The sequence below is a fragment of the Vipera berus genome, assembly GCF_964194415.1.
Source record: "Vipera berus genome assembly, chromosome: W".
In the NCBI taxonomy this organism is placed as follows: Eukaryota; Metazoa; Chordata; class Lepidosauria; order Squamata; family Viperidae; genus Vipera; species Vipera berus.
In genome coordinates this window covers 76,391,444-76,415,655 of record NC_138210.1, presented here as the reverse complement: position 1 = coordinate 76,415,655, position 24,212 = coordinate 76,391,444, and the positions used below count along the sequence as shown (strand labels likewise).

General features: G+C 61.8%; 5 protein-coding genes across 5 annotated transcripts; 4 read left to right on the top strand and 1 right to left on the bottom strand.

The window, feature by feature from the left end:
• Positions 1 to 1,796: 1,796 nt before the first annotated feature.
• On the top strand, positions 1,797 to 7,687 carry ZMYND15 (zinc finger MYND-type containing 15; the record flags this gene model as incomplete). The annotated part of the gene is made up of 13 exons (XM_081341867.1): positions 1,797 to 2,154; positions 2,924 to 3,146; positions 3,224 to 3,379; positions 3,729 to 3,889; positions 3,972 to 4,130; positions 5,430 to 5,516; positions 5,615 to 5,731; positions 6,083 to 6,171; positions 6,397 to 6,498; positions 6,709 to 6,838; positions 6,934 to 6,992; positions 7,181 to 7,341; positions 7,507 to 7,687. 13 exons carry the CDS (start codon positions 1,797 to 1,799, stop codon positions 7,685 to 7,687), a joined length of 1,983 nt encoding a protein of 660 aa, XP_081197993.1.
• A 1,620-nt stretch (positions 7,688 to 9,307) lies between these two features.
• TM4SF5 (transmembrane 4 L six family member 5) lies at positions 9,308 to 11,560 on the top strand (the record flags this gene model as incomplete). Its single annotated transcript, XM_081342289.1, has 5 exons — positions 9,308 to 9,481; positions 10,020 to 10,100; positions 10,832 to 10,971; positions 11,116 to 11,308; positions 11,546 to 11,560. The coding sequence occupies 5 exons, from the start codon at positions 9,308 to 9,310 to the stop codon at positions 11,558 to 11,560; spliced, it is 603 nt and encodes a 200-aa protein (XP_081198415.1).
• A 4,574-nt stretch (positions 11,561 to 16,134) lies between these two features.
• On the top strand, positions 16,135 to 18,656 carry LOC308676474 (uncharacterized protein; the record flags this gene model as incomplete). Its single annotated transcript, XM_081342288.1, is given in 5 exon segments — positions 16,135 to 16,191; positions 16,286 to 16,766; positions 16,769 to 16,929; positions 17,401 to 17,564; positions 18,134 to 18,656. Coding segments are annotated over 5 exon segments (1,386 nt in total).
• A 2,528-nt stretch (positions 18,657 to 21,184) lies between these two features.
• On the top strand, positions 21,185 to 22,764 carry PSMB6 (proteasome 20S subunit beta 6). Its single transcript, XM_081342906.1, has 6 exons — positions 21,185 to 21,355; positions 21,451 to 21,518; positions 21,599 to 21,730; positions 21,912 to 22,041; positions 22,275 to 22,419; positions 22,509 to 22,764. The coding sequence occupies exons 1-6, from the start codon at positions 21,257 to 21,259 to the stop codon at positions 22,634 to 22,636; spliced, it is 702 nt and encodes a 233-aa protein (XP_081199032.1). The 5' UTR covers positions 21,185 to 21,256; the 3' UTR covers positions 22,637 to 22,764.
• A 798-nt stretch (positions 22,765 to 23,562) lies between these two features.
• On the bottom strand, positions 23,563 to 24,041 carry LOC308676244 (uncharacterized protein C17orf114 homolog). Its single transcript, XM_081342060.1, has 2 exons — positions 23,831 to 24,041; positions 23,563 to 23,730 (listed from the first exon to the last, which is right to left on the bottom strand). Exons 1-2 carry the CDS (start codon positions 23,919 to 23,921, stop codon positions 23,570 to 23,572), a joined length of 252 nt encoding a protein of 83 aa, XP_081198186.1. The 5' UTR covers positions 23,922 to 24,041; the 3' UTR covers positions 23,563 to 23,569.
• Positions 24,042 to 24,212: the final 171 nt, after the last annotated feature.

The following is a 24,212-nucleotide window of genomic DNA, read 5'->3' as shown; positions in this document are numbered from 1 at the left end:
ATATTAAATTCTATTGCACTTTAACTCTTAATAAAATAACTACAAGCTAGTTATACATCATATAAATCCACTACTTATTCAAATGCTAAGTGAAACTTTTTCGTCCCATATTTATTCTGGATATAATCAATCCATCTTCTCCACTCCACAATATATCTCTGTTGCGATTGGTCTTTCAAATACGCTGAAATCTTTGCCATTTCCGCCAAATTGGAAACTTTTAAAGTCCATTCTTCTATAGTCGGCAGTTCTTCCTTCTTCCAATATTGCGCTACTAAAAGTCTCGCTGCCGTAATTAAATTCAACATCAGCTTAGTGTCCACAACGGTAGTATCTGTGATAATGCCCAGTAAAAACAATTGCAGACAAAACTTTATCCTTTTCTTGAATATTTTTTGCATATTCCACCAAATTTTAATCCAAAATGCTTTAACCCTTTTACAAGTCCACCATATATGAAAATACGTTGCATCCTCACAGCCACACCTCCAACATTTGGGCTGGCAGTTCGGATACATGCTTGCTAATTTTTTAGGATCTAAATGCCACCTATAAAACATTTTATAAAAGTTCTCTCTTAAATTTTGGGCCTGTGTAAATTTTACATTTCTCACCCAGATCTTTTCCCAGGTATCCATTGTGATAACCTCCTGAAAATTCTGAGCCCATTTTATCATACAGTCTTTGACAAGTTCCGTCTCTGAATCAATTTCTATCAATGCAAGATATATCCTTTTAAATATTTAACCCTTTTAACAATTTCAAATCCCGTTAGCTCTTCTAAAACAGCCTTTTGTGATACTGTCATGTTTTTAGACAACATTTTAGTTTTTTGTATATTGATCTTAAATCCAGAAACTTTCCCATATTGCATTATTATCTCCATCAATTCTACAACTGAATAATCAGGCTGAGTCACTGTAACAACCAGATCATCTGCGAATGCCCTCAATCTATAATCCTGGTCTCTAATTCGAATTCCCTTAATTTTATCCGAATCACGTATTTTAATCAGTAATATTTCCAATGTTAAAACAAATAATAGAGGTGACAACGGGCACCCCTGCCTTGTGCCTTTTTCAATATTACATACTTCAGTCAGACTATTATTAACTATTATGCGGGCTGTTTGCTTTTGATATATTGCCCTGATTGGTTGTAGAAATTTATCCCCAAATTCCATTTTCTCTAATACTTTCATCAGAAATTGCCAATCCAATTGATCAAAGGCTTTTTCAGCATCCAAGAAGATCAGGCAGCCTTTCAATAAAGTGGAATTGGCTCATCTGGCTGAGTTTGCTATCTGCCTGGAAAGACCTTTGCTTCTGGGGGGCCCTCGAGACCCCAGAGCAGCCCGCCGGGATCAGCCGTCCCGATGCAGCGGGAGGGGCGGGCAGGGGAGAGGGCAGGCGGGTTCCGGAACCCCTGAGCTGGCAGCGCAACCAGGGAAACCCCCGGCTATTTACCTTTGAACAGGTGGCGGTACTCGCTTCAGGTAAGATGGCAGGCAGGCTGGGCCAGGAGGGCGGGGGGGGTGGCCTGCCCCCAGGGGTGGGGCAGAAGTGGGGGGAGCCATCCTGGGCCTCTGTGGGGGAATGGGCCAAAGGCCATCGAGGACTGCCACAGCTCACACCCTGGGGAAGGGGGCGCTTGGGGCCCTCGGGGAAAGCGTGGCCCCGGGCCTGGCTGGTCTGGCCCCCCTCCTGCCCCCTCTCCCCTGGGCAGCTTTGGGGCCCTGCAGGGGGGGCGGAGGGGCCCCCGCTTTGCCCCTCACGGGGCGGCCTCCCTCCGCAGGCATGGAGTTTGTGACGGGCTACCGGGCCGAGATCCTGGACTTTGCCGAGCTGCTCTTCGGCTGGTACCAGCGCTTCCTGCTGGACGCGGCCTGCCGCCGGGGCAGCGAGCGGCGCAAGAGGCAGGAGAGCGCCATCCGCCGCCTGCCGCCTGACCCGGCCCTGTGGATCCTGCACCTGCTGCCCAACCGCCGCCTGGCCTTCGCGGTGGCCGACCCCGGGCAGCAGCTGGGCGGCCGCTTCTACAGCGAGGAGGCGCTGGCGCTGCCGGACCTCGAGCGCTTCATCACCTTCGTGGGGGCAGGGCGGGAGGAAGAGGAGGAGGAGGAGGAGGAGGAAGAGGCCGCCGCCACGGAGCCAGGTTTGTGGCTGGGGCAACCGGCCCCCAAGGAGGACTCGGGCCTGCGGCAGAACCTGCTGGGATGGGCAGACCCCGCAACCTTTGACCTTCACTTAGACTCCCCCCGGGCCAGGCGGGGGTGGGGGCAGTTGGGGTCTTGCAAGCTGGGAGAAGGGCCCCCGGGGATGTTTTGGTTCCAGCAGCCCCAATTCCTCATCTGTTTCCTCAGGAAGACTTTTGTTAAAAAATAATAATAATAATAGCTTAAACCCCACTTTTACTTATTTCATACCTTACCGCTAACAAGCCTACCCCGCCCTGCCTTATCCTAGCCTATCCTATCGATGGTTCAGCTAGTCTCTTATCCTTTGTTCCTTGAGCTCACACCAAAGTCTTAGCCATGATGTAACCACCATCAAGCCGCCTTCTCTTGCTGTCCGCGGCTGCTGAAACCTTGTCCCTAGTGGCTTTGCCCGGTCCTGCCCGTGCTGTGCCCCAGACACTGTGGGGCGCCTGGGTTCCCTCCCAAGGAGCTTGGAGACCCACAGACACCTCCCGCCCCGTCCCACCGGCTGCCCCTCCTCTGTCCGGCGCTTCTACCTTTGGGTTCTACCAGGGAAACACCAGGTTCTCTAGGGGACCTTTGTTTGTTTGTTAGATTTATTTGCTGCCTGTCTCGTTTGGAAGCGGCTGTTGGCGACTCTGCGGGGGGGGGAAGTATTCTGAGTTCTGCAGTGAGCCCCAATCTCCCCCTCCCTCCCAACCTCCCCTCCCACTTTCTGCTCTGCAGGGCAGCCCCTGTGGCGCGTTGAGCACCTCCTACTGGTGACTGACGAATACGGCACCATTCTGGGCTTTGACTTCCTGCTGGGGGGCGCTCTGGGGACGGCTGGGCAGGAGCCCCTGGAGCCCCGGGCCCTCGCCTTGCTCTGCTACAGCATGTTCTGCCCCCTGGGTGCTGGGGAGCCCCGCCGGCCGAAGCTGCTGACTGTGGGAGACCCCACTTTGCACAAGTGAGTGGGCGGAGGGTGCTGGGGGGGCAAGGCTTCTTCTCCCCCCACCCGACTCTCTTCCACTCCCACCCTGGCAGGTCCCTGGAGCCCCTGCTCGCTCGCCTGGGCATCAAAATGAGCAAAGGCCCGATGCGGGGCTGGGGCCCCAAGCCCAGCTTCTCCTTCCCTACCACACGAGTGCGGGCGTGCCACGTGTGCAAGCGACACAGCTTTGAGGGCCAAATCTCAGCCTGGTGAGTGCAGAGCGGATGTAATCGCACCCCCCCTCTGCCTGAGCTGGGGGGGGCTCCCCTTTCCAGATCCCCAAGGTTTGGGCGCAGCTGCACATCCGCAGGTCTGCCCCAAGGCTTGGAGATGCTTCTGGAGCCCTTGATGGCAGCCTCGGGGGCACCGGGGGTTTTAAGAAGAGACTGGACAGCCTTTTGTCTCAAATGGTTTCCTGCTTGAGCAGCGGGTTGGACTAGAGGACCTCCAAGGTCCCTTCCAACTCTCTTATTCTGTTATTCTGGGAAGCTTGCGCCGCCCCTCCCATGCCACTTGGCCTGTCTTGTGCCCCTGTGCCCAGCTCTCTTTCTCCCCCAGCCAGCACTGCCGCGCCGTCTTCTATTGCTCGGAGAAGTGCCGGAAGCTGGACTGGAGCCGCAGCCCCGAGGACATCGGGCACCAGTTTTGGTGCCAGCGCATGGCTGGGTACATGAGCCATGCCAGAGAGCTCGCCAACCTCCCCTTCACCTTTACTGCCGGTAGGACCCCCACGGCACCCCTGTCCCAGAGAGGGGAAGGCTGGCGCTAAGCTGTGGGTCTCACCTTGCCTTCCCTCCCCAGAGGTGACCAGCGACACCTTCAACAAGGAGGGCTTCCTGCTGGCGCGAGGGCTGACCCGGGGATACTGGATTGCAGAGAGCATGCTGGTGAGGGCCCCCGACTATGGCCTGGGGCTGCAGAAGGGCTGTGCCAAGACCCCCGTGCCCTTCCTCCAGAGCGGTGAGTGGGGCTTGGCAGACGCAGCAGGCATGTGGGCAGCTGTGGGTGTGGCGGGTATGTGCCAGGCGCAAATAGCCCACACACGAAATAGCTACTTTATTGCTTATGCCTGTTTCACGGGAATCTCCCCGGACTGGCACTTTTCCCCTGAGAAAGTCTAGAGAAGCCTCAGTGGCATTCCAGGGCAGCCGTAGCCCTGCCCTTTCCCGTCTACGCGGCACTTCCACACTTCCAATAGCCTGCTTGACCCCTCCTCCCGACTGAGACGGTCTCCGTCTGGCACCAGGCCCGCCCAACACCATTCCGTCACAAACTGCGCCTTGTACATTTTAGGCTACAATTCAAGGTGCTGGTTGTCTCCTCTGAAGTTCTTGGTTACCTTGGAGGGCCACCCACGGCTGCTGCCCATCCGATCCAGCGTGCCAGAGCTGGCACCCCTCAGGCCGCCTCGATCAGGCAAAGCTGCCCTCCGAGCCGGGTCTCCTTCCAGTCTTTAGGACAGAGCCAACGGCAGCTGATGGCAAACTAGCCCATTGGGGGTCTCCAAACTTGACAACTTTAAGATCTGTGGACTTCAACTCCCAGACTTCCTCAGCAAATTGTGCTGGCTGAAGGCCACCGAGTTTTAAAGTTGCCAAGTTTGGAGAGCCCTAATTTACAGGCCTATATGAAGGAGTGAATAAATTGGGTGGGGGAGGCCGTGGAGGCCCCCCCTCCAGTGGATAGGGATTAAAGGGCACAGTCTGGCCCACCAAGAGTGGCAAAACTATCTCCCCACCTTTGCCAGATTTTGGGGGGGCTCTTTCGGCCCTCTCCCAGACACTCTCTCAGGACACTCGGGGGGGGGGAGGGGAGGTGCCAAAGACAGGGGTCTTCCTGGCCTCCTCATCGCACACAATTGGGGGGGGCTTTCTCTCTCTGCAATAGGGACGCGGTGGCTCAGTGGGTTAGGACGCTGAGCTTGTCGATCAGAAGGTCGGCAGTTTGGCGGGTCGAATCCCGAGTGCCGCGTAACAGAGTGAGCGCCTGTTACTCGTCCCAGCTTCTGCCAACCTAGCAGTTCGAAAGCACGTAAAAATGCAAGTAGAAAAATAGGGACCACTCCGGTGGGAAGGTAACAGCGTTCCGTGCGCCTTTGGCGTCTAGTCATGCCGGCCACATGACCACGGAGACGTCCTCGGACAAGCGCTGGCTCTTCGGCTTTGAAACGGAGATGAGCACCGGCCCCTAGAGTCGGAAACGACTAGCACGCATGTGCGGGGGAACCTTTACCTTTACCTTTACCTTCTCTCTCTGCAGGAAACCCCTTTGAGGCACTCAGACCGGAAGGAGGGGCGGCGCTCCCGCCAGCCCCCCCAGAGCCCCCAACGCCCCGGACATTCTTTGGTGAGGGGGGAGCACGGCCCCTTTCCCCTCCGCTGCTCTTCCACAGACCCTCATCTGATCCTTGTTTCTCTCCCCCCGCCCCCACCCTTTTCCTCCAGCATCCTGGAAAGAGTACTACCAGTGGCGGGGGCTGCCTCTGGGGGCCCCCCTGGCCGTGCTGCTGACCTATCCCCTCACGGCCTACTACATCATCACTCAGCTGGCCCCCCAGCACTGTGAGTGGGGGTCCCTCAGCAGCAGAGGAGGGGAGACGGGCCTTGGGGGCTCATCGGCTTGAAACCAGTGGCCAGGAACCAGAACCTGGGCGTGCCTGCAGGAGCCTCAGGTGGCCACGGGTGCAAGGCCGGGACCACCCTCCGTGGCCCAGTGCTCGGCTAAAGGGAGCGGACTGCCACGTCTGCTTCCCGGGGGGGGGGGCTGAGGACGGTGCCTACCCTGAGGGTGGGGGTGTCCATGCAGAAGAGCCACCCCCAGGTGCTCCCACTTCAGGGCAGCCGTCCTGCCTCCAAGGCTTTGAGGCTTCTGAACGGGGGTCCCTGATTCCCCACCCCACCCCCCTCTTCCAGTTCCAGAGCTAAACATTTTGAACAAACAGTCCCTCAAGATCCACGTGGTGGAGGCCGGCAAGGAGTTTGGCGTGCTGATGGTGTTCTGGGTAGGGAAGTGTCTCTGGGGACCGGGGGGGGGGGAGAGGGCAGGGGGGCCACTGGGGCAGACTGAGCTGGAGCAGGGCAGCCTGGAAGAGACGGGAGCTGTTGCCTGCCCCGATTTGCAATCCTCTCCTTCCTCCCTTTCCTTTCCTTCTTTCTTCCCTCCCTCCCTCCCTCCCTCCCTTTCCTTCTTTCTTCCCTCCCTCCCTCCCTGCCTTCCCCTGTTGCAGGAGCTGTCAGTGTTGCTCCCTCACGTTTCTCTGGAGCTGCTCTTTGTGGGGGACACGTTGCCCCCTGAGTTGGACGGCCAGCAGTTTCTTTTGCAGAGAGATGTGAGTCTGCCTCCCTCTGTTTATACCTGGGGGGGGAAGGTGTCTTTCTTTCTGCCCCCCCTTTTCACCACCAGAGAGGGGGGGCAATCCTGGCACAGGGATCTTGAGGGATCTTGAGGGATCTTCTGGCTGATTTGGCCAGGCGTGATGGACGTCCTACTCTCTGGCTGCCTTTGACCTTCCTCCCCTCCCCCCGCCTCCTCCTTTCAGGAAGAGCAGGGGGTCTCCGTCCAGTCCGGCTTGGGCCCCAGGGCCAGAGGAGGCCGCCGGGAGCTGCAGCTGGGCTTCAGCGCCCGACCCTACCACCTCCTGCAGGCTGCCAAGCCGGACCTGGTGATTGGTGAGAGGACAACGAGGGAGGGGGAGGCTGGGGGTTGGGAGGGGTCCCGCCTCTGCATCTAAGACGGGCCCCATTGGGCCCCTACTTTTGCTCAGGGTTCAACGCCGGCTTTGCCCTGAAGGAGACCTGGCTGAGTGCTTTGCCGCGACTGCAGGTGAGGTGCTGCCCGCCCGGCCCGGGCACACAGGGCGAGGAGGCCATCTCAGCAGCCCCTGCCGGAGGGGAGGGGCGCCCGGCAGTGGCTTCTCAGCCCCTTCCCTTGGCAGCGATGACCAGCTTGGTCCAGCCTGGACCTCCACCCCCCACCACCCTCGGCAATGACGATGCTTCTCTGCCCCACAGTCCCTCCGGGTGCCGGCCTACTTCACCGAATGCAGCGCCTACAGCTGCGCCGTGGACGAGGCCGCGGTCTCCATGGCCACGGGGGGTAGTGCCAGCCCCGCCCAGGTCAATCCCTTCCGTTCACCCTTCCGACAAGCAGGCATTGACAACGCCATGCCCTGGTGGGTACGAGGCAGGCTCCGGCGCCCTCCTCCGTGACGGGCAGTTGTGTAATTTCCTTCCCGCCGGCACACAGGCCCGTGGGGCAGAGGGGCCCTCCTCGGGGCATTTGTGGCGGTGCCCTCCTGGCCCGGTGTTTGCCACCCTCCCCGCCTCCTCCCTGGCAGGTACTGCAACGCCTTCATCTTCCACCTGATCTACAAGGCCTCGGCCAGCAACCACCGGCAGAGCTCGGCGCCCCCTCCACAGCCGCTCCTGGCCAGCGGGAACCTGGAGCCGCCCGAGCCGGCCCGCACCCGGCGCAAGGACAAGCGGCAGATCCGAGCAGCAGGACGCCGGCGCAAGTGATGGGGGGGAGCAGAGGAAATAAAGCAATGATGGACACACCGAGACTCTGTGCTGGTCCACGCCTTGAGCAGAGGGTTCAACTAGATGGCCTCTGTGGTCCCTTCCAGCCCTGGAATTCGGTGCTCTCTAGGTTGGCTGGCAGCCCCACAGATGCCAGTTTCTTTGGCCTATGGGAATGCCTACCCTGGCTCCTGCTGGCAACCTGTGCCCAGTGTGTGCCCACAGACCCCCCCCAGGGCGAAGCAGGAGCAGAGCACAGCCCAGGACAGCCGAGGGCCCCGGAGGGCAGCGTCCCTCGTGGTCCAAAGCAGCAGGCGCCTTGGGCACCAATGAAGCCTGGGCGCCAGGGTCTTGCTGGCCTCTGCTCAGGCCGGAGCAAGACTGACGTCCACCCTCCCTTTGCCGATGCTGCACACCCCTCCTCGGGGCCCTCCCCCCACCTCTGCTAGTCCCCTCCCCACCACTCCGGTCTGTCTCTCCCAGGCACCCCAGTGCCCCCAGGGATCGGGGGCAGAGGCCGGTCTAGACTGGCGAGGCAGGCCCACGGCCCTTGCGCCAGAGCCACCTGGTGCTCAGCCCTTCTCTTCGGACCCGGTCCCTGCCCCTCTTCTGGGCCCAAGAAGGGGGCTCTCCCTGCTCCCCCAGTATTGGGTTGCTTGTCGGGGATCGTCCCCAGCCGGCCTGGGAAACCATGGAGAGCAATGGGGGTAGGGGTGGCATGGGTCTTCCTCCCCTGGGGCCCCGGGGGCTCCTGCTTGATGGATGGGATTTGAGGCCCCAGGCAGGCCCCAGGCAGGTCTTTCGTGGCCCAGCAGCCCCCCCTCGGCCAGTGTCTCCCCAGGGAAGGAACAGGCCATCCCTCTCCTCTGTCGGCCACAGGCAGAGTGCATCAGAACCCCCCCGACAGAAGGGAACGTGCCCCCCTGCATGAAATGGGGCCCTCCACTGGCTGAGACCCCAAAGCAGGGAAAGGGCCACACGGTCCCCCTCCCAGCTCAGACGGGAGGCCTGGACTCTCATCACCTCCCCCTCCTTAGACCCACCACGGCCCTCGAGGGAGGTCCTGGCATTTGCCCAGCGGAGGGTGAACAACCGATGCCCAAACATGCCACCCACACACACACACACCCCGACCGGCTCTTGAAAATGGGGTGGGAGACCTGGGGAAGCCGAGAGGGTCTCAGTGGCATCGAAGGGGGCGTGGAGGGGGCTGTGGTGAGCAGACGGCCCGAAGACGCTGACCGGAGACCCTCTTCTCCAGAAGGACCGAGGATGTCCTGGTCTCACTGACCAAAGGAAGTCCCAGCCAGACCCCCCTCCTGCCCCCGAGCCACCCAGCAGGGCTCCAGATTCTTGAAAGCTGCAGCGCTACGGCTCCCCTTGGCACTCCTGGGCTGGCACAGACTGCCCCGAACAGGGCAGATGCCAACCCTGAATCTGGAAGGGCTGCTGTGGGGCCCTCAGGCCCCTCCCAGCGCTTGGGGCCACCTGGCGTGGAAGAGGAAGAAGCGGCCAGACTCCGGTGGGTGGAGTGCCGCACGCAGAGGAGCCCTTTGGCCGAGCGATCTGAGCAAACAAGCTCTCTCTCGCTCTCTCGCTCTGCCCCGGGCGCTGCGCACCATGTGCACCGGGAAATGCTCCCGCCTGCTGGGCCTCACCCTGGTGGCTGCGGCCCTGGGCTGCATTGCGGCCAACCTGCTGCTGCTCTTCCCCAACGCTCAGAGGGAGTGGACGCCGGACCACATCACCAAGCAGGCCTGGCTCATGGGGGGCGTCATCGGCGGGGGGCTGATGGTGAGTGGCCCGGATGGGGCGGGTGCTTCGTCCAGGGGTCTTCCTGGCCTCTCAGGAGCTGCCATGGGCGGAGAGCAGGGCGAGGAGGGGCAAAGGATGGCTCGCTTACTTGAGCTGGGAAGCAAAGAGCAGGGGAGAGTTCAGAGGGGCACGGAGCGCGCCAGGCTGATGCTCCAGGGTGGGGCAAGACATTTCCTGGATTGCCAGGGCAAGGGGGAGCCTTGGGGGGGAGGGAGACCCCTACCCCATCTGCCTCTACACCCTTTGCTGGGAGAAAGCCCACAAGGGCGTGACTCTGACCCCCCCGCCCCCTCCCTCAGCCAAAAGGGCTGTGCTGGGCCGGCCGGTTCTCCCCAAAGCTCAGCTCTGCTCCTTCTGGACTTTGAGCCAGGCGCTGGGCTCGGCCCTCGGTGCCAGCCGGTGACACTCCCGGGAGAGTGGGGAGTGCTGCGTGCCATGGCGGCCTGGCTTCAGCCTTCCTCGAGGGGGTGTCGGGGCAAAGGGGCGTCTCCAGGCCAGCCACCTTCCCTCTCCGCAGGTCCTCTGCACCGGCTGCTCCTCCGTGCGGGCCGGCGGGAAGGGATGCTGCGGCTACGGATGCTGCGGGAACCGCTGCCGGGTAGGTAGAATTCCCTGGGTCCCTGTGACGCCGAACCCCAAAGTGGGCCGGGCTTTGGCCAGGCTCGGCCCCAAGGTGGGCTTGCCATTGGTGGGGTCCTGGGGAGTTCATGCCGAAGCCAGGTGGGCTAACACAGGTAGGAATTGGCTATTCCTGGGGCACGGGGGGCTCAGCCAAGCCACCTCGGCTCATCTGGAAAATGGGGTGCTGGCTGGCAGGGATGTCACAGCTTATGAGAATCCTGCCCAGGGCCCCCCCTCTTCTGTGTGGGGCGGCCTTCAAAGCCTACCAGGCAAAAGCAGCTGCCGGCAACACGAGACGGATGGGGGGGGCAGGCTAGGCAAAGGCGCATGGGAAGCATCTTCCAGAGGGGGTGCGGAGCTGCTCCCTGGGGTCTGCCCAGATAGGAGAGGGCAAAGCCCCACAGCCACCCAAGGGGTGGAGGAAGGGGCTCAGAAGGGACACCCCCCCCAAGTGTCTCAGGTGGTAAAGCAGAGGAAAGTTTTCAATTTCAGACGTGCCGTGTTCTGTTACCGGAGCCTTCCCCAGAGCGGAATCGGCTCGCCTGGTTTCCCATTGCTCTGCCTGGCAAAGCTGGCGGCTGGGTGCCCCCGGCCTGCCCCCCTTGGCTCAGGGCCCAGGGCTGCCAGGGAGGGCCGGAGGGTGCGGTGCGAGAGGGGAGAGCCAGAGGGGCGAGCCCTCCCCCACCCCCTGTCCCTGTCCCACGGCAGATGCTGCGCTCCGTCTTCTGCTCCATCTTCGGGGGGCTGGGCGCCTTCTACTGCCTGGTGGTCTCCTCCACCGCACTGGCTGACGGGCCCCTGTGTGAGACGGCTCTCCAGAAGTGGGAATCCCCCTTCAAGGGTCTCAGGTGAGCGGGCTGGCTGGGGGACAGGAAGCCCCCCCCGGCCCACCCGACCCATGGCTGGCGAGGCTTCTGCCAAGGCTGAGCCGTGGGCCAGTCTTCTGCCCTGGGGGGCAGCCTTCCGGATCTGAGCTCTCCCCTCCCCCACAGTGACAACTATCTTCAAAACAAGACAATGTGGGAGGTGTGCCTGAACCCCCCCTCCATCGTACTCTGGCACATCGTGCTCTTCTCCATCCTGCTTGGGCTGAGCCTGCTGGAGATGGTGCTGTGCGGCATCCAAGTGGTCAACGGCCTCCTGGGCACCGTCTGTGGCGACTGCCGCAAAGACGACGACCGAGCCGTAAGTGGGCGGCGAAGAAGGGGCCTGGGGGGTGGGCAGGAGGGAGGGGCTGGGGGTCAGGAGATGGGGGGAGTGAGGCGGACTCCCTGGGAACAAAGCCCCAGGCAGCCCCCACCCCGCTTGCTGACTTGCGTGGGGGGCTTGCAAGCGTCTGGGGGGGAGGCTCTCCCTGCATGAGACTCTCCGCCCTTCTTTGCCACCCCTGTAACTGGCACTGCCTTTTGGCTCCCCTGGCAGGGGGAAGGCCTGTGAGACCCACCGGCCCACCGACCGACCGACCCGCTGACTGACGGGAGCGCCAACATCCACTCCTCCACCCACTCGCCCCCTCCCCAGTCTCTCAGCCAGCAGGGGTGCAATCGTGAAGGTTTATTGGAAGACCCCGAAATAAAAGTCTCTCTGCTGCAGCCACTCCGAAGCTTCTTGGGCAGAAGAGGGGGGGCCTTGGGGGCGGGGGGCGGTGGGACCTGTGGAGAAAAGGCCGATGGTGAGCGGAGGAGGGGCTGGGAGGGGCCCAGGCGGGGGCAGAGAGACCCTCTTCCTTGTAGGGCTGAGGGACCCCCAGGGGCTCCTGGGGCCAGAAGCAGCAGCCGGTCGCTGAGCTGAGGGCATCTGGTCTGGGGGGGGCGGAAAGGACCTGCTGGGCGCTCCGGGGCAGAGCCCCTCTGCGGCAGGGAAAGGGGAGCTCTGGGGGTTTTTTCCCCAAAAGCGGTGACTCCCACTCTCCCCAGTGAAGGGAAGGAGGGGGCAGGGGGGGCTGCTGGACGGTGGAACTGCTGTGGCCTTTCTTGTGGCTGTGTGGAGGCCTGGAAAGGGGGAGGAGGGGGAGGAGCCCCCCTCCCCGGGGCCTCTGTGGGCTCCTGTCCTGCTTCCTGTCCCTGCAGAGGAGGGGCTGGAGCAAAGTGGGGCCAGAGGGGGCCACGGGGGGTGCATGTTTGAGCCAGACCACGCTGACCACTCACCCGCTGCTGCTGGGGATCCGGCCGAGGCCTCCGTCTGCTCACTCGGTGCAGCAGAGGAACCGGACGTCGTTGAGGGCAGAGTCATCCCTCAGGGCGCCCCGGATGGCTTCCTGCTTGGTCTGGATCCCACAGAGGCCCTTGCGGCAGGAGGGGCTCCAGGCTCCGTACTCCCCCCAGGGCAGGCCTTGCCCCTCCAGGACCCTCCCGTCCGAGCAGAGGAAGCGGATGTTGGTGGCGCCCATGTAGTCGCTGACGCCACGCCGGACACGCTCCACCCGCAGGGAGAAGCCGGTCAGGTAGCTGCCCGGGGGGCACCAGACTGGGGCATTCCAGTGGCCCCACCTGAGGGGAGGCAGAGGCGAGAAGGACTAAATTGTGGCAACCCTCCTGCCACCTTGCGCCACCTCCTCTCTCGCGCTGCCGGGCTTCCCATGGAAGAGGCCCACTTGCCCACCCCCCAGTCCCAGGAGTGGCCTTGCCTGGGCATCCTGGAGCTCTGCTGATTGCATGCGCCTTTTCTGAGTGCAGGAAATTCTCCTGGGCGGGTGCGCACACGCGCACACACACACAGACACACACACACACTGATGTAAAGCTGGGGCCAGGGATTAACACAGCCAGGCAGGAGGCGAGATCCACTCTGCCTGCCCTGGGGCCGAGGAGCAAGGAGGAGAAGGGCAGTGAAAGGGCCGGGAAAGGGGGGGACTGACTCACACGTTGCTCTGGGACTCCACCGTTTTGGCCTCAGGCTTCACACCGTGACTGCCACCCACGCAGTGCAGCCGGATGCCGTTCAGGGCCGTGTCGTCTTTCGCCTTCCCTTGATAAGGCTCCACCTGGACAGCAAGAGAGACGGAGGAGGGACGCTCCAGCCACGAGGGACTTCCAGGGAATGGCCACTTGAGGGGGGAGGCCGGGGGTCAGGCGAGTCAGGGTCAAGAAGCAGGTTGTACGCAAGCCGCTTGCCAAGTCAGGAAAATGGGGAAGGGGTTGATAACCTGAGGGTGGGTGGCAACTAAGAAATTGCTCTGTAGGTTCTCGGAGCGTTCAGCGGTGCCTCCCCTCGCCTGGTCGGTCTGCATTCCCTGGAATGACCCCCTTACCCCCCTCCCTCCATGCTTCTTCCCCTGGGCTCACCCCCCCCCTCTTCAAGCAGGACCTGGGACTGGCCCCCAATCCAGGGGCAGAGGAGGGGCAGAAGAGGGGAGAGTACCTTGAGGCTGAATCCCGTGGCATAGGTCCCTCGGGGGCACATTTCCTGCCAGGCCCAAGGACCCCAGGGACCACCGTTGGACACCCCAATGGCAGGCCAGCTTTCTGGGACAGCGCCAGTCCCCGCCAGGGCTGCCGCCAAGAGCCACAGCCTGAGAGCAGCCATGGTGACCAGCAGCATCTGCCTGGGGGTGCCCTTGCTCTGCTTTTATAGCCTCTTGCCAAAAAGGGGTGGGTGGGCGGTCAGGATCAAGTGGCCTCCGAGACCCCACCTGGGCTGCCGAAGGGGACAGGTTCAACCGGTTAGGATTAGGCAGAACAAAACAGGTGCAGGAACCCAACCCCACCTCTTGAACCCTTTGCCAGGAAGGAGACAAAGGCCGGATTGGCAGGAGGCCCACTGGGCGCTCCCTCTGGGGCCTGGGAAGCCCCCGCCTTTCCTGGCCCAGCCATCTCGCCGGCCTGGGTGGGCAGGTCCCAGAGGGGCGGCCAAAGGCACTGCAAGGGGCTGGGGGCTCTGGGGGGCCCTGACAGGAAAGTCAGCTCAGACCCAAGGGAGCAAATGGAGCTGTTTGGACTCTCACCTGGCCAGGGGTGTGTGTGTGTGTGTGTGTGTCCCTCTCTCTCTGCCAATGCTGGGACTTGGGACCCCCCACCCCACCCCACCCCATGACGATCAGGCTCTGGAAAGCAGGTGGGCACCAAAATACCTGCCCAATGGCTACCCTCGAATCAGGCGGCAACTGGCGGTTTGGATGGTTTTAAGAGGGATTGGGTAAAAACACCGGGGAGGGGGAGGGGCTGAGTCCGGAGGGGGGAGGGCTACAGCCCCTCCCATTTTATCCTACACACTGAGGAGCTAAAAACGCCTAAATGCTACAATGGGCTGGACAGGCCAAGTTCTCCCTGAGGCGGGGGTAATGTTTATGGTGGGTTTCGAATGAGGGAGGGGTGGCATCATAAGCAACAAGCGGGCCTGGACTGACTACGGTTTTTAATTAGGCTTTTTACTGGGTTAAATTGTCTTGTAATTTTGCATTTATTGTTTAATTCTCTTTTAAATTTTTTACTCTTATATTTTTAATTATTATTGTGAGACGCCCTGAGTCTTCAGGGAGAAGGGCGGCATATAAATTTAATCAAATCAAATCAAATCAAAATCAAAATAACTGCCCGAGGGCGCCCTGCCCTCCCCCCCTAAGGCGGGCCAATGTTTTGCAGACCACAAAGGCTGCCCCCCTCCCAGGGAGGAGACCCCTGCCAGCCAACACGGGCTGGGCTCAGCCAATTCAGAGACCCTGAGAGACCTCAGGGGGGCTTCCAGCTGTTTCTCCCGGCCAGGAGCTGGGTTAGAGCAGAAGCCCCCGCCCCACCCTGGGCCCCTCCAGCTGCCCAGCCTTTCTGAGCACACCTTGACCCCCCTGGGCTGCTTCCCAGCTTGTGCCCCAAGGCTGCAGGTGGCGGGGGATGGGCCAGTGGCCCTGATGACCACTTCCGGGCGCTCTGGAGTCACTGGTGGGAGAGAAGCCGCAGTGGGGACCTCGGGGGTCCTCGGAGGATTCCCTCCCACTGGTCTCATTCAGGAACCTCCCGGTGCCAGAAGGGGGCATGGCCATCACGGGGGTGGGGTGGGGGGTCCACCTCCAAGTCCTGATGCATCGTCAAGTAGGAACGTCTTGCGAGGGCGCATGAGTGGTGGGTCGGATCTTGGCCCACCGAGGTGGGGAACTACATCTCCCCCCAGTGGAGTGTGACAGCCCGTCCTTCTCCTCCCTGGTGGGGCTCCGGGGGGGGTGTCCATTGCTAAAGTCCGTGCTTTGAAATGTCGGGTGCCCCATCAGGTGCCCCTCCCTTCCCTTCCGTCCTGGCACAAACCCGTTTCCGGCTCTTTCCAGGGGCAGCAGCTCCCCGGAGGTTCTGCAGCTCAACTTCCAGGCAGGCGACATCATGGTGCCTCCCCCCCCCCAATCGCCTCCTGGGATGCTTCCCTTCTTCAGCCCCCTCCCCACCCCAGCCCTGCCCAGGGCAGCCTCAGATCCAGTGTGGCCCCGTCTGTGGCCCCGTCTGGCCCCTCGTCCCCGGCCCACCTGGCTGAGCCGGGCTGCCAGGGCCTTCCCGGCCAGTCCTGGGGCTGCTCTCACGCCCTTTGCACGTGTGGCACGGCTCCCTCCGGCCCTGGCCCAGCCTCTCCTTCCCTCAGCTCCACCTCTGCTCTGTGGCCGAGCCGGGCGCCGCTGAAGGGCTCCCCAGGCGGAGAGCACCCCCTGGGCCTGTGGGGCTGCCGGCCCCCATCGCTCTGCCTGGCTCTCCTGGCAGGTGTGCCAGAGCCACGGGGAGTGCTTGATTTCTATGCCACCCCTCCCGAGCACTCTGGCAGCTAAAAATCAGAAATGCTGCTCAGCCAACACACACACACACACACACACCCCAAATAAAATGATGAACTAAAGCAGAGGCAGCGTCCAACTCCAGAGACTCCAGGGAGGGAAGCAGCCCGTTTCAGTCCAGGGGTGGTGGTGGGGGGGAAGTGGCCATCAAAGTGCCATTTCTGAGGCCTGCTGGGCACTGTCTCCTACGCCCAGCTTGGCCAGCCCGATCAGCTGGGGGGGGTGAAAAGGAGGTGGTTACGCCAGGAAGGTCTGGAAGCCTCAAATGGGACTCAGTGGGCCTCGTTTGGTGCCCTGCTCCCACAAAGGGGGTCAAAAAGGGGTGGGTGGCCCGGAGAGACTGGCACTTGTCCAGCAAAGCCCCCTCCTGTCCAGGGCTCGGTCCGTGATCACAGCCCCATTTCCCCCAAATCCAGAGGTTCCGGCAGCCCCTTTTCCAGGGGCCATGGGTTCCAATTGGACCACCCCACTTGGGTTCCCTGCCCAACACCTCCCTTCTGAGGGTCAGCCCTGACCCCCTGGCCCTCCCCCAGCCCCTCCCCCTGAAGAGTCCCAGCAGCCCTTCCAGATGCCTGGGGGGCCACCGGCCCTCTGCCCGCCAGTTCCCAGCCAGCCCAAGGAAGGCTGAGTGCCCTGCTGAGGGGCCCCCTCGGAGCCGCCCAGCTCGGCCCTCCCTCGCCCCCCCCTTAGTCACCCTCCTTATCTCGGCTGGAAGAGAGGGCGGAGGGCAGGGTGCAAAGGCCGGGCTGGTCCCGCCCGGAGGAGGCAAGAGGCTGGGAATGGGGGCTCTCGCTGGGGCTCCCCTGCGCTCCTGCCAGCTGCTGCTCCTCCTGGGGCTCTTCCTCCTCCTCCTCCTGGTCTACCTCTCCGGCTGGCACCTCCGTAAGTCTGGAACTGGGCGGGGGGGGGCTGGGCAGGGAGTGTCCAGGCTGCAGCTCACCCGCCCTGTGTGTCTCGTCCCGCAGCAAAGCTCTCTCTGGCTGCCTGTGTCCGGGGGGGGCATCGGTGCCCGTGGCCCGGGGAGACGCTGCCCAAGGAGGAGGAGGAGGAGGAGGAAGAGGTGAGAGGAAGAGCAGGGCAGCTCAGTTCACGGGGGGGGGCTGTATCTTCTTCCCCCTTGGCTGGGAGGGTGGCTAAAGTCCCTCTGGAGTCTTGCTGCAGTTGAGGGACCATCAGGCCCAATAATTGGGGGGTGGGAGGGCCAATTCCCCCTGGAATTTCCCCCCCCCCTCACTGCCGTTGAAATCCCACCAAGGTTGGATTAAAGTTGATGGACAGATGGTGGGAAATCCGAACTGCCCTCCATATGGAGGGTCAGCTGGAACAGGAAATGGCCCGGACGGTATTTGGGACTGTGGGTTTCCCAACTGGTAAGTGGGGGGCGGGGGAGGAATGGAATTTAAAACCACAGGAAGGGGGGTTAAGTGATATGGATCTCTGAGGGGGAGCTTAATCCTTTCACTCCCGCACCGCCCCACCCACCCCCAGCACTTCCTTGTTTGTCTTCTTGCAGCCCGGCCCTGCGCCTGCACCTGCACCTGCGCCTGCGCCTGCCCGGACCCCAACACCCCCCCTCCCTCTCCAGGGCGAAGAGTTTGACATCAGGCACCTGCAAAGGGCTTTTTCGGCCAGCCTCTCCCCCCGGGGCGAAATCCTCCTCCAAGAATACCTGCAGGGATGGAGAGAGCTGCTCAAGTGAGGACGGCAAAGGGGGGGGCGGCATTTACCTCTTGCGCAACAACGGGGGTCCCGGGAGGTCTGGACCCCAAAGGCAGGACACGGGGAGAGCTGGGGAGCACCCAAGGCCAGCGGCATCCTTTCTGCCAACTGCCCACCCCAAAAGTGGCTTCTCCCTCTGAGGGCACCCGCAGAAGCCGCGCTGGATGCCAGGGGGCCTCCTTGGCCAAGGCAAGAGAGCCTCAGCAATCCGAACCTGGCTGGACACACACACACACACACACACCACCACCAGCACCCCCGCTTTATCTCTGGCGTTCCTTCTTCTCATCTCCTTCCTGAAAGAGAAGGGGGCTGTCTGGGGGCCTTCCCTCTCGGCTCTCCCCCTCGCATGGCTCCCTCCAGCTGTGTGCCTCAGCAGCATCCTTGGCCCACTCCGGCCAGGAGCCTGCCATCTGGGTTGAGAGTCACCGGCCCCTCTTTCTCTGCAGGGCTGGCAGCACTGGGAGGGGAAGCCTGTGGACTTCAGCTGGCCGTGGGGTGGGCGGAGGGGTGTCCCTAGCTGCAGCCACTGCTGTCCTTTGCAGGTTCCTGGACGCGCTGGGCAGAGCGTTTGGGCTGATCTCCCGGGAGACGGAGTCCAAGATCAGCATCCTGCAGCGGCATCAGGAGGGGCCGCACGGCCTCCACTACCGCTCCCTGCAATCTATGGTGGACTTTGAGCTGGCCTCCGGCTTGGTGGGCTTCCAGTCCCTGCCGGCCCATCAGCCTCCCTCGGGGTGCCGGACGCTACTGCGCCTCCATCGCGCCCTGAAGTGGCTGGAGCTTTTCCTGCACAAACTGGGGACTAGCCAGAAGGACGAGAAATCTTCCCGGATGTGTGCGGAGGCCTACCAGGTGGCCCTCGCCCCGTATCACAGCTGGTGGGTGCAGCAGGCCGTCGCCCTGGCCTTCCTGGCTATGCCCTCCCGCCAGGAGCTCTACCACATCATCGCGCAGGAGAAGCCGGCCACTGGCGCCGTTGTCCTGACCACGGTGAAAAGCCTGGGCCGGGTCTACAACGTCACCCAGGAGGTCTACTCTGCCCATGGGATGCTGGAGCTGCCCTAGGGACAGGCTGCCCCCCTGCCAGGACCGATGAGATCTGCTCTCCCGGGCAGAAAGTGGCTTGGAGGGGGCTGTTCCTGCCCCATGGACCACCCAGACAGCAGCCCCCTTTTGTGCCTGGGGGGACCCAGCGGAAGATCGTTCTGGGGAGGGGGAGATGTTAATAAGCGAACTTGGGAGAATTTACCCACCCAGGAACCGAGCACTAAGTATGCCTGGTGACTGCGCTCTGCTGGCCCAACCCAGGCCTTTGACATCTGTACAGCAAGTGGAAGCACCCTGCATGCCGTGCACCCCATGGATGGGTTGGAGAGCCCCCCACTGGGCTGGGCTGCATCTGGACGCCGCTTGCCCCCCAGGCTGGGAAAGGGCAGGATGCAGGGGCTGGGCTGTGTGTGCAGGGAACCGAGCAGTGCTCTCTGACCCAGGCAGAGACAGCCCTCTTGCCAGCTGGCTTTTCCTTGGGGTGTCTGTCTGGTTGCTGGATCGACTGGTTCTTGCAATCACTACTTTCAACGTCCAACTTAGGTGCTGGGAGGCCTCCGGCATAGAGGGACGGGGTTGAGGTTGGAGGCAGGGTTCACACACCATATTCAGGCTTCAGCTGGGCCCCTGGCCATAAATCGGATTTCAAGAGGGCCGACTTCAACCAGCTTAAAATAAAAGTAGGAAGGATTCCGCAGGTGGAAACCCTCAAGAGAAAAATAGTTCAGAAGAATAGTATAGATAGAATAATAACTTTATTGTCACTTTAAACGTAAACTAATCGGCATACATTAAAATGAAATTTCATTGCATTCAGCTCTCAATGGGTCACCGCCTCCGATATACACTACATAAATGATTTAAATAAATACATACAGAATTATGCATATACCCACATATATACAGTCTAGTTTGGGTTATGTATACGTGTGCATGGCGAGAAAAGCGAATCTTGCGAGTTTACTAGGCGGATGGCCTAGGGAACAAAACTATTAAAGAATCGGGTAGTCCTGGTATAAATACTTCAAAACCTCCTCCCAGATAACTGAGGCCCAAACAGAATTATTACTGAAGGGAGATGCCTGATAAGACCAGGCGGTTGCTGTGAAAAACAAACAAAAAGAATAATCATCAAAAACGGACAGATAACAAATGCAGCACATCAGGGAACAGGCTGAATCTGCAAGGCTGGGATCAGGAAAGCGAAGGCTCAGCACGAGAGGAGGCTTGCTACCGATGGCAAAAGTAAGAAAAGGCTTCTTGGGGCAGAAAGACCATCAAGGAAGCCCACCCACCACTGGTTAGAAAAGATGGCGAGAAAGCCAACCTGTGTAGTTCCTGTTCTGCTCCTCTTCTTTCACGAAAGGAACCGGCAGCCCCAACTTACCCAAAGTGGCTCTGCGGGGAGCAGACAAGACATTCAGGTCAAAAGGGACAGAATTAAGGGGGCAGATGTCGCCTCGGAACCACGGACTGAAACCTTTCAGAAATGCTGCAGTCAGGGAAAGCGCCAGAAGACTGGAGCACAGACGACACGGCTCTAACAGGTAAGAAGAAACGGAGAGGGCGGGGGGGGGGGCTTCAGGCCAAACAGCCCGACTCAAATCCCAGACAAGGAAACCGCGCAGCGGGTCTGAAACCCGATGAATAGGGCGATTACCAGATTACCCAATCCAGCAAAACGTCACTCGGCGGTGGTGGGAAATGCCGGATTCCGCAATCAAGGGCAGGAAAAGCAGAAGGGAAAGAGGAGAGGGGCGGGTGTGTCTGTGTGTGTGTGTGTCTTTGTGTGTGTGTGTCTCTGTGTGTGTGTCTTTGTGTTTGTGTGTGTGTCTTTGTGTTTGTGTGTGTGTGTGTCGCGGCGATCTCGGGCTGCGGCGGCTGCATCAACCGACGGACGCACCGGGACGGCCCTGCTCCAGGCTGCCTTGGCAATGCCGGCTCTCCTGGAGGCCAGGCGGGAGGAGGAACCCGAAGGCGCTCGGGCAGATCCCCCACTCTTCCCGCACCGCTCAAGGCCTTCAGGCAAAGTCTGGGCAGCCGTCCGAGGCTCCCTAACCTGGGCGGGGGTTGGTGGTGGACTAGATGACCTCGAGGGTCCCTTGCACCCGAGAATTCCCTGGTTGCGCTGGGGATGCAGACAGCCGCCAGTTCTCCCCAAAGCAGCCTCTTCCTCTCGCGGCGGGGTTGCCTTTTAGAGGGCTTCTAATCCTGAGTGGCAAACACACCGTTTTGCAGTTTTGCGTGTCGCCGAACTCCGGACCGTTCCCACGTTACGCGAGACCCGCTCGCAGGGACGCCGCGCGCCGCGGTCGGAACTGCAGGGAAGGCGTGGGCGACGACGCGCTTCCGCTGCTTCCGTGCAAGGAGCCTCCGGAAGTCTTAGGACCCGAGCCAAAAGGTGCCGCTCTGGATACCTCCAGAGACTCTATCGGCCAAAGAGATAGAAACGGCAGAGGCCAGAGCGGGAGGCGGGCCCGGCAGCCCGACCAAACGCACCAGCGCCGCCCAGAGGACCTGCAGGGCACCGCCGCTCGGCCTCTCTCCAGGCGGCGTGCCGTAAAGCGCCGTGCCGTAAAGCGTCGGCGTTTTTGCGCCAGTGTCGCGCTCGGTGGAAGATGGCGGCAGCGATGGCGATGACTGGGCGGGCGGCGGGTCCGAGCCTGGGGCTGGCGGGCGGCTGCCCGGACTGGACCCACCAGGCGGAGAGCACCGGGGTGAGGGCGGGGGGGGCGCGTCCTGCCCGGGGAGCCCCTTCCCAGCCGGGTCCCCCTCTGACCCTCCTCCTCCTCCTCCCTCTGGCTCTCCCTAGACCACCATCATGGCCGTGGAGTTCGAGGGCGGCGTGGTCATCGGGGCGGACTCCCGCACCACCACCGGGTGAGTGGCCGGGCGGGGGGCGCCGGGCGGGGGTCCCGGGCGGGGGTCCCGGGCGGGGGTGACGGCTGTGCCGCCCGCAGGTCCTACATCGCCAACCGCGTCACGGACAAGCTGACCCAGATCCACGACCGCATCTTCTGCTGCCGCTCCGGCTCCGCCGCCGACACCCAGGCCATCGCCGACGCCGTCGCCTACCAGCTGGGCTTCCACAGGTGGGGCGGTGTGTGTGGGGGGGGGCGCTGCGGGCTCCGCGACGGGGGAGGCAGGACCACCCGGGGGAAGCCTCCCCCCCCCCGTCTGGCGGAGGAGCCCCTGCCTGGGCGGGGAGGAACGTCCCGGGGATGGAAAGGGGCGCTGGGGCTGCCTGTGATCCTCCCTCGCCTCTCCCTGCAGCATCGAGCTGGACCAGCAGCCCCTGGTGCACACGGCGGCCAACCTTTTCAAGGAGATGTGTTATCGGTACCGTGAGGACCTGACAGCCGGGATCCTGGTGGCCGGCTGGGACCGGCTCAAGGGTGGACAGGTGAGGGGCAGCGATGTGCTTCCTGGCCTCAGAGGGGGCTGAGCCTTGCCTCTGCATGTTGGATGCCCCCCCCCCCCCCGCCTATCCGGAGGATGCCCTGTCTGGGTGGATGGGCGTTCGTCTGGACCCAGCTGCTGCCCTGGGTTGACCCGGGGTGTATACTGGCAGACCAGCAGCCCTCCTGCTGCCCTGCAGAAGGTCTCTCTCAGCACCTTTCCTCCCACCCCCTCCAGGTGTATTCTGTCCCCATGGGGGGCATGATGGTTCGCCAGCCCTTTTCCATCGGGGGCTCTGGCAGTTCCTACATATACGGCTTTGTGGACGTTTCTTACAAGCCTGGAATGAGTAAGGAGGAGTGCCTGACTTTCACAGCCAATGGTAAGGAGCCCCCGACCCCAGCGCCAAAGGGGAGCCCCCTATTTCTGAGGAAGGGGGTGACTGCTTCTGCCTGCCTTCTCTCCTTGCAGCACTTGCCCTGGCCATGGATCGCGACGGCTCGAGTGGCGGGGTGATCCGTTTGGCTGCCATCACCAAGGACGGTGTGGAGCGCAAGGTCATTCTTGGCAACGAACTACCCCGGTTTTCCTCCGTCTGAGATGGGTGGGTGGGAGGCAGTGTTTCTCTTTCCCCCCCCCCCACATCCAGACCTGCTTCCATCTCTTGGGGATGGGAATGTATTTTGTCTTTGTGCGTTTTTGGTGGGTATTAAAGGCAGAAAGTCTCCATCGAGTGTGGTTGCTGGTTTCTCTTGGTCCTTGTGGTGGGGGGACATGGACAGAGAGGGGTGGTCACCTGTGACTTGCAGGGTAGGAATAGCAGTTCTTCTGCTACAGCTTCCTAGTGAGGTTAGTCTTCATTCTCCATGGCAGAAAATGGCGTTTTTCACACAAGGCATTAAGTCAGGAGCAGCCAAGCCCCTTCCAAGGGGTTAAAGGTTAAAGGGGCTTAATCAGGCTCTGCCGGTCCTGTTTGGGGTATTTTGCAAAATCAGAAAATAGGCTTAATGGGGGGGAAGGATCAGGTGAATACTGCTTGCCTGTCTGCACTGCCAGCAGAGGGTGGGCCCCCTCCCCAGGCGGGCTCTGCCTACTCCTCCTTGTGTTGCCCTGATTGCCGCCCAGCTGTGATTACATTGAGATGGGGGGGGCACACTCCTTGGGGTTCATGCAGCTCCACCCTGTTCTGGCAGAGACCAGGAGGTGAGGCCCAACGGCAGGAGCCTTTCCCGGGAGGGGCTGTGTTTTCCACTGCTCCTGCAGCAGGAGGGGTGGGGGCTGGCTCTGCACCAGGTAGCCTTTTCCTTGGCATCTCTGAATAGGAGTTGTTCCCTGTTCTCCCCCTTCCCCCCCCCTTCCTTGAGAGCCAGAGTGCATCCCCCTGAGCTTGGTTTGGGGGCCTTGCTGGTCTTGCTGCCAGGAGGGCTGGAGGAGACCTGCAGAAGCAATTCTCCCCTGGGGCGCAGTACAGAAAAAAGAGGCGGTCAGGGCTGTGCCTTTTATTCCTGGGTCTGCCCAACTGCTCGGGAGGATCAGCTGGTGGAGTCCCTCTCGGAGTCGAGCTGGTGACGGAAGGAGACCCGGGCTTTGCCGCTGAAGTACGCCCGGCCGCTCTGCGGGTCACCCTCGCTGCTGGTGGACGGGGTGGACCTTGCACGGCCTGCCGCGACGTCGGGACCATCATCGGCAGAGGCTGCTGGGGGGGGGGGCGGGAGAGAGAAGTGAAGGCTTGCCCCCCCCCCCGCCGCCTCTGCTTGACCGGCTGGAGGGAGGGCGTCGCCCGGCCACCTTACCTTCCGGGCTGTCTCCCTGGCCCGTCTTGCCGGCCCGCCGCGACCGTCCGCGTCTCGCGCGTGGAAAGCAGCTGGGGAGCCTGGAGCCCATCCTGGAGGGTCCGGACGGAGAGGGAGGCGCCAGCGGGGCAGAAGAGGTCCGGGCGCTGCCGTTCCAAGCGGCCTCCTTCTTATCCCTTCCCGTTTGGGGCGAGGAGCGGAGGAGCCGAGACCTTGCAATTACAGGGAGAGGGCGGGCGGAGGGGGGGGGGCTGTCCCAGAGCGGCTGCGGCGCCAGGGAGGGGCATGGCCCCCGGAGAAGACGGGCCGCCCGCCCGCTCCCCGCCACCTGCGACCGAAGGGTGTTTATGTCTGGTTTCCCGCACGCGTGGCACAATTCGCG

Bases quoted from the DNA above. Each gene is read 5' to 3' on its own strand.
- PSMB6 (XM_081342906.1), top strand. From the start codon at position 21,257: ATGGCGGCAGCGATGGCGATGACTGGGCGGGCGGCGGGTCCGAGCCTG. The intron at 21,356-21,450 runs GTGAGGGCGGGG...GGCTCTCCCTAG, and splicing joins ACCAGGCGGAGAGCACCGGG to ACCACCATCATGGCCGTGGA. The intron at 21,731-21,911 runs GTGGGGCGGTGT...CTCTCCCTGCAG, and splicing joins TACCAGCTGGGCTTCCACAG to CATCGAGCTGGACCAGCAGC.
- LOC308676244 (XM_081342060.1), bottom strand. From the start codon at position 23,921: ATGGGCTCCAGGCTCCCCAGCTGCTTTCCACGCGCGAGACGCGGACGG. The intron at 23,731-23,830 runs GTAAGGTGGCCG...CCCCCCCAGCAG, and splicing joins CCAGGGAGACAGCCCGGAAG to CCTCTGCCGATGATGGTCCC.